The 12,657-nt window shown below is 53.0% G+C and overlaps 5 protein-coding genes across 5 annotated transcripts; 2 read left to right on the top strand and 3 right to left on the bottom strand.

Annotated features, from left to right (window-relative positions):
* Positions 1-3,011: 3,011 nt before the first annotated feature.
* Positions 3,012-3,746, bottom strand: DSM5745_01547 (uncharacterized protein; the record flags this gene model as incomplete). Its single annotated transcript, XM_026743563.1, has 1 exon — positions 3,012-3,746. One exon carries the CDS (start codon positions 3,744-3,746, stop codon positions 3,012-3,014), a length of 735 nt encoding a protein of 244 aa, XP_026609408.1.
* A 69-nt stretch (positions 3,747-3,815) lies between these two features.
* DSM5745_01546 (uncharacterized protein) lies at positions 3,816-4,142 on the bottom strand (the record flags this gene model as incomplete). The annotated part of the gene is made up of 1 exon (XM_026743562.1): positions 3,816-4,142. One exon carries the CDS (start codon positions 4,140-4,142, stop codon positions 3,816-3,818), a length of 327 nt encoding a protein of 108 aa, XP_026609407.1.
* Positions 4,143-4,795: 653 nt separating this feature from the next.
* On the top strand, positions 4,796-7,180 carry DSM5745_01545 (uncharacterized protein; the record flags this gene model as incomplete). Its single annotated transcript, XM_026743561.1, has 4 exons — positions 4,796-5,513; positions 5,720-6,526; positions 6,577-6,605; positions 6,656-7,180. The coding sequence occupies 4 exons, from the start codon at positions 4,796-4,798 to the stop codon at positions 7,178-7,180; spliced, it is 2,079 nt and encodes a 692-aa protein (XP_026609406.1).
* Positions 7,181-8,995: 1,815 nt separating this feature from the next.
* On the top strand, positions 8,996-10,590 carry DSM5745_01544 (aldehyde dehydrogenase family protein; the record flags this gene model as incomplete). Its single annotated transcript, XM_026743560.1, has 3 exons — positions 8,996-9,286; positions 9,344-9,913; positions 9,964-10,590. 3 exons carry the CDS (start codon positions 8,996-8,998, stop codon positions 10,588-10,590), a joined length of 1,488 nt encoding a protein of 495 aa, XP_026609405.1.
* A 609-nt stretch (positions 10,591-11,199) lies between these two features.
* Positions 11,200-12,385, bottom strand: DSM5745_01543 (uncharacterized protein; the record flags this gene model as incomplete). The annotated part of the gene is made up of 3 exons (XM_026743559.1): positions 11,200-11,778; positions 11,841-12,299; positions 12,347-12,385. The coding sequence occupies 3 exons, from the start codon at positions 12,383-12,385 to the stop codon at positions 11,200-11,202; spliced, it is 1,077 nt and encodes a 358-aa protein (XP_026609404.1).
* Positions 12,386-12,657: the final 272 nt, after the last annotated feature.

Below are 12,657 nucleotides of genomic sequence, written 5' to 3'. Positions count from 1 at the left end.
ATACTAAAAGATGTTTCTAATAATTTAAAATATATTATTTTTCTTATTTTTCTTTTTTTATTATTTTATTATTTTATTATTTTATTATTTTATTATTTTATTATTTTATTATTTTATTATTTTATTATTTTAAGACTTTTATTAAATTTAAAAACCTATTATTATAATTTTTAGTTTTTTATATACTTTTATTACTTAATTAAATTATTAAGTTATCTATATTAAGCTTATTATTATATCATACCTGAATATTATATTAGTTTTAATATTAATATAGTAAATATATATATATTATATATATATCAGCCTTAATATACTATTAATATAGTATTTAATACCTTTTTTAATTAATAAATATTTAGTTTATATTAAAAAGTATAATATATATCAGAAATCCAAATACATATCAGAAATCCGAATACATATTAGACTTGTATAATATATATCCAGATTGAATAATATATATTTTATTAAGTAAATATATACTTTTTTAGGAAAAAAATATATTAATTAAAAATATATATTAAAAATTTAATATATATTATTTTAAATATAGGTTATATATATTATATATTATAAAAGTAAATATATATATTTAAAAATAAGATATATTAATTTAAATATAGTATTAGTACTATATTTCATCTTAATATAATATTATAATAACATTTATAATTAATATAATATTAGGGCTATACTAGCACTATACTAAAAACACCCCCTCCGCCGGCACGGTACTGACCTTGAGCGGGAAGAGGGTAGGTAGTGGGCCAACCTGCCCACGATTCAGGAGGATCGGGACTAGGAAAGTTTGGGAATCGTGGTAAGCCACATACTGCATTATTATAAAGAGGATCCAAGTACTAGCTAACTAGTACTTGTATATTTATTAAATGCAACCCACCTAGTGCTCGCAGTACATTGAAGAAAAAAAAGGATTATAAATAATATAGCATGCCACGCCAACGCCAAGAGGCAAGACAGGGGTTAAAAAAGTGTAATCTAATAAAATTACCTAGATATTTTTACGCAGTGGGCAATTAAGACGGATTACCGCTTGTTATGGCGTTTAACAAAGCAAACGGCGGCAGATGTAAGTGCCTGACAAACATAGTGGACATGTAGTAATAGACTAAATAAGGAAAGTCTTAATATACACCCTCCTGCACCTGCACCTGCAATCAGGAAACACATGTCTTAACATGGATATTTTAATATTACACATAGTGTCTTCTATATTGGCCTTGATATACCCTCAGCAAGTCCCAAAACTTTAAAGAATTACATTTATAAAGGACATTCCCCACCCAGCCCTAACCCAAGCAGCCGCCAACAGCCACAGCAAAAAGAAGTTATTTGACTCTCACGGCAAAGCCATATCCTTCAGCCCCAATCCCGACCTCTCAAGCCTCTGCAACAGGTACCTTAACTTAGCGCCCTGACCCCTATCCTGCCGCGACAGGTCTTTGGAGATAGTAGGCTTGATACCAAGCGTGCTAGGAGGCTCGATAGCAGGCTTTACAAAGGTGGTCCTTAATGCCATATTGCGGGCACCACCAGGAGGGGACCAAGACCCAACGTCCAGTGGTGGCCTGGTATGGCCTAAGCAGTCTATTTAGTGGTTGGTTGGGGTAAATACCTGAAGCTTTGACAAAGAGTACAAGAAAAATACTATGGTGCAGGGCTTACTTACCCGGGGGCGAGACACGGTAGAGACCGTCGAATGGACGACGGACGGATTCGTCGCCATGTGGTCGGGCCAGCTGGAGGGGTGGGACTCGCCTTGTGTCTGCGAGAATGGCGGCTCGTCAGCGCCGCATGTATGAGGGATACATGCATAGAAGCAGCGTCGGCTGTGAATAGAGTGCCTCACCTCTCAGTCCCGAGGCGACAGGCGAGGAATGAATCTCGGATGGATCTGACGGTTCTGACAAGGCGCAACGGATTCACACACGCACACACCAAGGTAGGGCTTACGGCCTCACTTACTCATCCCATGTGAATATGCATGGTCATCCCATTCGTTATCCCAATCCCCATTGTCTTTAACAGCTACGGAACGTGCCAGGTCCGCTCGCCTCGACCGTTGAGGTGCGTAGGCCTCGGACCCGGACTCTACAGCCATACTCTCCGGGGAGCCGGGCGAGGGTGGACGCATGTCTCCTTCACCGTGTATCCGTTGAGCTGCGTAGCGATGAGAGAATTGACTGGCGTAATACGCGTAAGGGGGGTCCGTATCAAACGGCGGCTCCAGGATCAGATAACGGCGTTAATAAAAACCCTGCTGGCGGGATCTTACCAGTCTCGCTGCGTATGACTCAATGTTGAAGGTGTTAATGCAATCACTATAGCCGGGGGCGGAAAGAGGGGAGACCTGGACGCCAGAGGGCTCGGATTGGCCCTCTGAGTCTTCTGAGGGGCTGGGGCTGGATCTGATGTTGGACCTGTTGGGGAATGATTGATTAGCTGACGCGCGGGCTTTGGCTATTGAGAAACGAGGACACCTGCGTCATGCGTTCTAATAGCTGGTGCCTAAGAGCTTGATCTTTGTAGTTTCACCGGGGCACGGGTGTGAGACGGGTGCGGGGTTCATAAGACAGTGTAAGGTTAGGAAAAGAGGGACCAATTACAGTCACAGCACAGAAGTCCTGGTCATGAGTGTGGCTGAATTGGGCGCCCGTGATAGGGCTACAGGGCTATGCACAGTTGCAGCTGCCCGAGCGTTGCTTTACCGTAGGCTGCTTAGTGGGTTTTGCAGTCGACAGCCATGCTATTACCGTATTAACCTTATTGAAGGGGACAGAGGATAGCTTTACCGGGTTCTAGTTCCTTTATTATACTTTTTGAATAAACCATACAGTTGGCAGTAACCAAGATTTGTAATTCCCTAGTAATTATAACAAGGAGAGATAGGTTCCATAGATGCTAGGTGTAGTTCACTTAACATTAGCTATAAACAGAGTCAAATAGGAAACAATTGTTTAACAAAGGGACGTTTAAAAACACCACTTTCAAAATCCCCGTCCGTGCATGGGCTTCCTTGGTCTTGGTTGTTGTTTGACTGTTTCGTCTACACTTTTAGGGTTCTTTCTTCCTTCCTTCCTTTCATATTCCTTCTTAGGGCTGGGTGGATGGTATCGGGAGTTATGGACGGGCGCCCAGTGCCAGTTCCAGCACTGCGTGTTGCCATCCGACGATGCGGGATCCTCCACCCAAGCAAAGAAGGCATTGCCGTGACTGGACGCCCCCAGACGGATGTCGTATTCCGGAAACATGGTTGCCAGGTTTGTGCTCGCGACGTACGGCCACGTGGCCTGGTTCAGGTCCGCCAGGATCAGCGGCTCGGTGTCGCGGAGGAGATAGCGCGTCCAGAAGTTCTGCTGCGAGATGAGCATCGTCCCGCTCATGCCGGCTGCCACCAGGTTGCCGCTGTACGGGAGGATGGCGTCGCTGGGGAACGCTGCGTGGTCGGTCATCTCCAGGTACAGGAGCATGTTGTTGTCGCCCGGCCCGATGCCCTCCTGTGGCGGGTCGACCCCGCGGGGACGATACTCGTGGGTCTGGAACTTCACCGCGGTAGGGGTATAAGATAGGGATGTGCTTACGGTTGAAGACCAGGTAGAGCGTTTTGATCGAGTAGTCGCCTGGCTGCTGCAGTTCGTCCCTGGCCTTCTGGGTTCTGGTCCTGGTAAGACCCAGGACCAGTGTCCGCCAGCCCAAAGTCCACAGCAAACGCAATCCTCCATCCTGTCACGTCGAATGTGATGCTAGCAAGACTTAGCATCGGCGTCACTCCTGCTCTGCATGTCGGCGACTTATGGCTTGTTATAGTTGAAGAACAACGTCCCCGATGAAAACGTGCAGGTATAGTTAACATTCTCCCGGCTTGCTCCGGTGACCTTTAGGGCGACTTGGGCCTTGTTGATCTTGGCCTCCAGTGTATTGCCTAGTTTCGACTTGCAGTGGACATGGCATATGTCAGGGTAGTCCTCCAGCAATTTCTTCATGGCCACGTTGATTGCCCGCTGGGTGACTGCGATGATCTGACACGATGTTAGCAGGTTCTGAATGGCCTCCCAAGGAGGCTGTGAAGCGCTCATCCATTGCAGGGGATTTGTCTGTCGGCGAGTCAATGCTCTCATGATAGGACGGATTGCGCTACCTGGCGTAGCGACTACACGAATCCGTCCACCCGGCCATCAATTCATCATGACGCAGACAATGGAGGCGCTGAGAGTGTGATTCAAATGGGGCATACCATGGTCAACCAACGGGCTCTGGGCTCTAAACCCTAATGTTATTACTGAACCTTGGTCGTGACCACCGCTTCCATCCTGATGTATAGAATATGATGTGATATGAGAGAAAACTTTGATGTAGGAATCTCGACTGTGGGTGTTTGCCTGACATGATTTCTATGTCGATACTGTATCCACATTCATATCCCCCAACGATAATTGCATCAAACTTCCTCTCCAGCAGGAATTGTCATCGCATACAGTTCTATCCTCCACGACAACCAACTCAGCCCCATGGCGAGCAACGTCCCCCACAGCCTGGCTCTCCGGCCGAGTGGAAGCAGTACGCAGTCAGCGATAGCATCACGAGTATCCCGTTGCAGCATGAGGAATGGTCAAACAGCACGGATGTCAAGCCAGATGTGGTCCTTCGTCGGCGAACAATACATTGACAACAGCAGAATGAACAAATCCTGCGAGACGTCTATCTGGACGAGTCCTGCATCACCAACCCGCCAACGTCGCAGTTCTACGTCTACAGCGATGTCTTCGCGCTGATGCACGACGAGGTCACCGTCTCGCTCGACGATTACTCCGTCCTCCACCTCATCACAAGAGTTCTCACGGCCGCCACGCCAACAAACCTCAACCTTGTCGCGCCCCCGCACGGCTCCCACATCTTCATCTACGCCTCCATCCTCGACCAACCCATCACGGTCTCATCATCGGGAAGTGCCCCGATCCCCCTAGCCCGGGGCCCAGGAACAGGCAACATAGGCGTGACGCTGTTCATCATGCCCAACGAGCCACCCAGGGTCACATACCGGACAACATACTCAGCCACCGAGGACAGCGACCTACGCGCCAGCCCAAAGACGCAGCAGCGGATCGCGCTCGCCGTGTTCTGGACGGACCCGTCCATCGCCATTTCGCCCTGCGCCTTCGTCGCCGCGCCCACAGCAACCCCGCCGCTCTACGCGGTTCTCAACGCGCAGGCCGTCGCGCTGGGCCAGCAGCTCGCCGTGCAGGCCATGACAGGCCCGGATACGAGCTACGTGCCGGGGCTGAAGATGGACTGGTACCGGGGGACAGCGAAGGACACGCTCGACGCGCTGGGGGCGTTCGAGGCGCAGTACGCGCGGTTCCTGGATCAGGGGGCGGCGGCGGACGCGCGGGTCGATGCGTGGCGGGTCATGCTTGCGCATGCGAAGGCGCAGCGGGCGAAGCTCGTTGTGCTCAGTGCGGCGGGGTGGGAGAAGGACCGGGATGCAGCGGGTGTTGTTGACAAGTGCTAGACGCAGATGCGGGCCGGTCGGCAGGTGGTTCTGGATGCGCAGGAGGCGTTTCGGCGGGGGTTGGACAGCTGGCATGCGCAGCAGGGGCTGCTTGCTGTGTTTGGGATGTTTGGGGCCCTTCTGAGTGTGTGGTTCCTAGTTCCGTTCCTGTTTGACTACAGTGTGTTGTGAGCTGATTGAGGGTAGGCTTCAGTGTGAACATCGGCATGCTCTGCATGGGGGATGCAGATGGGATTGCCGGTGCCATCGTTGCAGTGGGGGATGCAGTCGAGGCGGCGCGAGACGCCGAGACAGTCCCTGATCAAACGGGCGTGAAGATATCCTCCTCAACACTGCAGGCTCTCGCCGACAGCATGGGGGCCCTGGAGACTCTATATCCGTCGCTGGACGATCTTGTCTCGGCGGTGCATAACCTCGCCACAAACCCTAACGCGGACCTCCCCTCAAAAGCAGACATCTCCGGAAGTGCGCAGGGAGACGCCGATGCGAACGCCATCCTAGCGCTGGGCTCGTGGGACAAGCATAACCTGGAGAGCGACGCACAGCTAGAATGGGGTGTGTCGCGCGAGATCAACGGCGCGGTCAAGTATCGCCTTGCGCTGCAGAAGCACGGCATCAACGGCAAAACGCTGGCGCAGGCGCAGGCGGAGGCCATCAAGGCGGGAAACGAGTATGTGCAGAGTGAGCTGCAGGCCAGGGCGTCGGACGAGGACGTGGCCAATCTCGAGGAAATGCTCGAGACGTACGAGGGCCAGGCGGACGTCTATGCGCGCGCTGCGGCCATCTTCTACGACAGAGCCTGGGACCTTCGCACCACCCTGATGCTCGAGATGCGCAAGATGGTCTGGGCATACAAGTACTGGGCGTTGCAGGACAGTCGGATCGTGCTGACCCCTCAGAAGCCGGTCGAGGCCTTCCTGGCCGATCTGGCCTTGCTGGACTATGAGATCGAGACTGTCTTGGTGAGCTATGGCAGCGGCAGTGACTTCCAACGTGCGTCTCCGTGGATACCATGCCATCCATCGCTAACCCGATCTCAACAGCATTCGAGCAGACCGTCCGTTCAGAACACGTTCGTAAACCCCCCAGGCATCGGCACGTCACTGACATGCAACCATCCAGCTCCCCTCAGACTACGGCCCCGAACTGATCAAAGGCCTACAAGGAGAGTCCCACTCAGCAAGCTTCACCCTCACACCAAGCGTCGACCCAGCTTCATCATCGCCAACAACCTTCGCCAGCATCTCCACCAACGGCGCACACTTCCGCATCGACGGGCTCTCGCCAATCCTGCGCGGCGCAAAGTCTCGCCGCGAAGCCCTCCAAGCCCAAGCCCAAGCCCAAGCCCAAGCCCGGCTCGTCCCCGTCGACATGCGCATCTCGACATCAGGCATCTACGCCGACATCCGCTCCGGGCGGGTCTTCAACTCCGCCAGCCGCCCGCGGACGGTGCGGCTCTCGTACGACCTGCTGGAGGACGGCCCGCGCGGCGCCACGCACATCCACTCGTCGTTTCCGGCGGTCGACCACGCGCGCGAGACCCCGTTTACGCAGTGGCGCATTGAGCTGCTGAGCCCGCATCTTCTGGATCTGGGGGGGTTGGTGGGCGTTGATTTGGAGTGGGCTGGGCGGGCGCATTTTTACTGATGAGCGTGGCGCATGGTATAGTCTGGAACCGGTACCCGGGCAGTGGAGATAGGCGCATACCGTACCTAGATAGTGGCCGCCGTGCTTCACGGAGAATAACGCCTGGATATAGATTTGTTAGAGGACGGGGTATCAGCTAAACACCACGGTCAGGGATGGGTGTATGGTACGGTTTACGTGAGGCTCAGCAGATCCTTGACTTCCAGGCAACTCCGAGTTGATAGTACAATGCAGCACTACGAAATCACCCACATGGGTTGAGTCATATTATGATTGGTTTCATTCCGGACGTGACTGGAAGCATTGGGCGAGGGGGACTGGACATGGATTGATGAAGCAGAGCACATCAGCCCACGCAGAAGAAGCAAGCCAATAGATTAAGATACTCTTGCATGGATTTGAACATTTGAAGTAGCGGCAGTAAATGGTTTGAGCCAAGGTGGCTAGGCTGTCTTTGCTCTGCCCGATCTGCACGGCTGAAACGCGCACCTGTATACTGAGGCTACAGGTATTTGATATGGACCCAGATATGATTTGCCAGTCGGCACTGGTTCGGATGAAGAGCTTGCATACTCGGTGTCCGCTGGAGAGCTGCGCCAGTCCGAAATCTGCCTACGCAGGTGCCGATGGCGAAAGGGACTGCACCGATTGGTATCGTGCAGACGTTCTCAGTCATGGTAGGGTATGCTTGGTTGAACATCCCTGTGCGAGAACATGAGTAGTATGCCGATTCAGCTTGAGAGCTTCGGTAGGGCAGCCTGGCATCCATGGATCTGATTAAGCGGATGGAGCGGGTGGCTGGAAGCAATACCATACCATATTCTCTCCACGGCCCGGAATCAGAGTATACTCCATTATGTATGTCCGATTGAATACTTACAGTAGGTCCGTGGTCTGCATAATTCTCGGACCCAACAGAGATCTGGCATGTGTATCATGTGGAATTGCTAGTGCTTATTCTACGCTGCTTATGTATGTATCCTGGCTCCGTACGGAGTATGTTGCAGTGGGACTTGTCCTACAGCCGCCCGCGGTGTCAGTGGCTCGCATTAGTACTGGCAGTCGGAGTATTACATGACCGGGGTATCCTGAAGGTCGATAGCTGAGCTAGACCCTGGAGTTTCTTTCTGCCTGCCAGTTGGACTCCGTGGACGGCGAATTGCCGGGTGACTTGAAACATCGAGGGATTCTGACGATGACGGACGACAGGACTGGTCCTCGCAGACATACAGAGTACGGTACAGCGTACTCATAAGCCTGACTCGGATGTTCTGAATGGCTGCTCTCTGGATCCCGCCCAATTAGGGCTATCTACGCGTGCCCGGACGGCGCAGAATGAAGACAAACTGGGAAAGACTGTTTCACTTGGCTAGACCAAACTCAAGTGGAAGGACCATCCTCATCCTGTTGCAGACATGGTAAAATCGCCGACCTGTCCATAAAACACGGAGGGACTATGCCGCATGGAGCCCCATGCACCAAGGAATGCAGTGCAGTGCAGGTGCATGATGCACTTTATCCAACCCTCCAATCCCCACTGCATTAGCCATCAGCCCCTCAGTGCTACCAGCTTATGGCCTATAGCATGGAAAACGCCCTCTTGGCGTGAGGAGAGCCGACAATGCGAGGATCGACCTCGGCGGACCTGTCGGGGCCCGTAAGCTTCCCCGCCCAACGTCATCTTACATCTTCCATGCTGCCATAGTACCACTAGACTCCTCCAAGTAGGGCTTTTGTATAAGAAGCTGCACCCGCCCGCCTGTTTCACATCGTCCTCCACCTACTGTTTTGTTTGACATTTGATAAGCAAGCAAAATGCCCTTCTCCGTCCTCTCCAACTTCCAGAACACCATCAACGGCCAGCCCTCCTCCACCCCGGAGACACGCCACGGCATCAACCCTGCCACCGGCGAGGCAAACCCCGACGTCCCCGTCTCCACGCAAGACGACGTCGACAGGGCCGTCAAAGCCGGACAAGAGGCGTTCAAAACCTGGTCTACAACGCCCTTTGAGGAGCGAGCAACGGCTCTCCGCGCCTACGCAGACGCCATCGAGGAACACGCGGGTGATTTCGCGAAGTTGCTTGTGCAGGAGCAGGGGAAGCCCGTACTTACCCTTTACCCCGTACCTGTATCCCGGGAAGATAGGCTAAACAGAGCGTAGATGCAATTCGCAACCCACGAAGCACACACCTCCGTATCCATAATCCGCACGCAGACCGAGATCGCAGCCGACCTAAAAGACGAGATCATCGAGGACAGCGCACACAAGCGCATCATCGTCCGCCACACCCCCATCGGCGTCGCCGTCGGCATCATCCCCTGGAACTTCCCGCACGCGCTAACGGTCATCAAACTTGCGCCTGCGCTGCTAACGGGGAACGTGATCATCATCAAGCCGAGCCCGTTCACGCCGTACTGCGCGCTGAAGCTGGTGGAGCTGGCGCAGAGATTCTTCCCGCCGGGTGTGGTGCAGGCTCTTTCGGGCGATGACCGCTTGGGGCCGTGGTTGACGGGGCATCCGGGGATTGGGAAGATTAGTTTTACGGGGAGTTCGGCGACGGGGAAGAAGGTTATGGAGAGTGCGAGTCGGACGTTGAAGAGGGTTACGCTGGAGCTGTACGTTCTTCTGCTGTTTAGTTGGATTGTGCTGATCAAAGCCTCCCGACGCAGGGGTGGAAAAGACGCCGCCATCGTCTGCAAGGACGTCGATGTCGAGAAAGTCGCGGCGGAGGTACCTACACATCACCACCCATATCAAGCCCAACGAACTAACGAGACCAGGTCGTCTCCAAAGGCCTCTTCAACAGCGGGCAAGTCTGCCTGGCCGTCAAACGCATCTACGTGCACGCCTCCATCTACGAGTCCTTCCTGTCCGCCGCCGTCTGCTACGCCAAAACCGTCCCCGTCGGCCCAGGCACCCAGGACGGAATCTTCATGGGCCCGCTCCAAAACGCCATGCAGTACGAGAAGGTCAAGTCGTTCATCGCCGACCTCGCCCCAGAACAGCTCCGCCTCTCCCACGGCACCGCCCAGCCCTTCGACGACAAAGGCGGCTTCTTCATAAAGCCTACCATCATCGACCGTCCCGATGAACGCAGCCGCATCGTCACGGACGAGCAGTTCGGGCCTATATTACCCTTGCTCAGCTGGAGCGACGAAGAAGACGTGATCACGCGCGCGAATGCCTCGAATCTCGGCCTGGGCGCGAGCGTCTGGTCCGATGATTTGGAGGAAGCGAGTCGGATTGCGAAGAGGTTGCAGGCAGGCAGCGTATGGGTGAACACGCACTTTGAGAATGACCCGCGCGCGCCGTCTGGGGGGCACAAGGAGAGTGGGATTGGGACGGAGAACGGGCTGCATGGGCTGAGGGAGTGGTGTAATTTGCAGACGTTGTATTTGAGGAAGTGAGTAGTCGGCTTACTAGTTGGGCTGCTTTGATTGTGATTTTCTGCGGAAAACGTGTATGCAATGTTGCCATTGATATCGGGAGGGTTTTGAGTGTTTTTCCAGGAATAAGTTGTGCAGGCGTACGGTGCTACCTAACCTAATATTGTAGGAGAATAGGTACAATATGTGGACACGTATACCGCTAGAATATCAACGCCAATTGGCAATAGGCCAGCCCTTGTACTCCGACACCTCCATGGTGACTGGATGACCGTACCTTTGCTTTGCATTACCCCTTTCAGAACCAGATGTCTACCATAGGATAAGGATAGGTAGCGTTGAAGAGAAAGGTACCCAGGCAAAGGATAACCCTGAAAGTCCTGATGTGGGTATAAGACTGGGCCTTTTCCAATTGGTGTTATGCCCAGGTGTAGTCCACGGGTGGACATGCTAACAAGGGCGAGAGTGATCAAGCAACCGGCGCTACCAATGGGCTTTGATATGTATTGTCTAATGTTTCACCTCATCTGGGCAAATGGCTCCGTTCCTAGCAATTTAAAACAGAAATGTATCAATATCTATATCCTGCAGTCTACCATACCTCCATAAAACACGACAAATAGACCCCATCTAGAACGTAACAACCAACCTCCCCTTCAAATTCGGATCCATATACCGTTCCGGCAAGTTCACGCCCTCCTCCAGCGTCATGGTGGTAACATGACTCCGAACCCCCTTCTCAGCAACCAACCTCATCATGTCACGCACAAGCCTTTGATTCGCAACAAGATTCCCCCGAACACTCAACTGCTTGAAGATCAGATCGAACGCACTGAACTTGAACCCCTCAACGGGTAAACCCAGCGGCACACACACGCCCTTGGTCCGCAGCAGTTTCAGACTCCATTCTGTAGCCTCCACGCTATCCGTGCAGACGAGGACGCCCGCGAGGCCGCCGTCGCCTGCTGCATTAACGATCTCGTCCGTGGCGCTCTCGGTTGTCGAGTCGATGATTGCCTTTGGGCGGAGGTGCGAGGGGAGGTCTGCGGCTAACTGGCGTCCTTCAGGACGGTTGTCGATGGCGAATGTGGGGTGGCCGAGGCCGGCTGCGAATTGTAATGCTAGGAGGCCGAGGCCTCCGATGCCGATTACGCCGATGGGGAGGCCTGGCTTGACGCCTGCTTCGTCGAGGCCGCCCCATACCGTTGCCTGAAGCTTGTCAGTCCACGGTGCAACTGGGGGCGTGTATCTGGGTCAAAGAGGAAACGTACTCCAGCGCACATAAGCGGCGCGGCTTGTGCGAACTCCAAGCCCTCAGGTAAAGCGACGCTTGCATCCGCGTCCGCAACGACGTATTCCGCAAAACCGCCGTCGCCGCTAATCCCCGCCATATCCTTGGTCTCGCCCTGGCAGAAGCGGAGGTCAGGCTTGCTGGGGTCCTTGGGATCACGCGCGACTCTGCACCCTGTGCAGGAATTGCAGGCGTGTCGGAAGTTGAGCATTCCGACTCTCTGCCCGGCTTTCCATCCTGCTGCGGCGGCTTTGGGGCCGACTTCGACGATTGTACCTACTGGTTCGTGGGAGGGCGTCAATGGGAGTGGAGACTGGTAGACGCCCTCGTAGACTTGGTAGTCTGTGTGACAGAAGCTGGCGGCTCCAACCTTGAGGAGCAGGTCATTGTCTTTTATTGTCGGGACGGGGATTTCTTGGAGTTCGTAGGGTGCGTTGTACTGTTTCCGTCAGGATGGGTTGGGGTATGCGGATGGGATGGACGGACCTTGACAAGACGCAGGGCTTTCATGGTTTTTGGCGCCATGGTGAGTTTAGCTTGGAATGTAGCTGGTCTGATTCCCTCAAGTTCCTCATCCTGCCTTATATGAGCGTTGCATCTCTATGACGTTGATGGATGTGGAGCGGTTGGATTCCCCCGATTGGCGATGTGGATATCGCCCAGACCTGATTTCAAAGCATGGCGGGATGGCATTATCCGCTCGGTGTTCGAGCAAGACTGCGAGATGATACTCGTGAGAGCCTCTGGTTCAGCCAGTATATCTCTAAGCTTGCGAACTGCATCTCCACGCATCGTCA

The sequence above is a fragment of the Aspergillus mulundensis genome, assembly GCF_003369625.1.
Source record: "Aspergillus mulundensis strain DSM 5745 chromosome Unknown scaffold_0, whole genome shotgun sequence".
NCBI lineage: Eukaryota > Fungi > Ascomycota > Eurotiomycetes > Eurotiales > Aspergillaceae > Aspergillus > Aspergillus mulundensis.
Note: the sequence above shows the minus strand (reverse complement) of the source record. Positions and strands in the feature narration are given on the sequence as shown.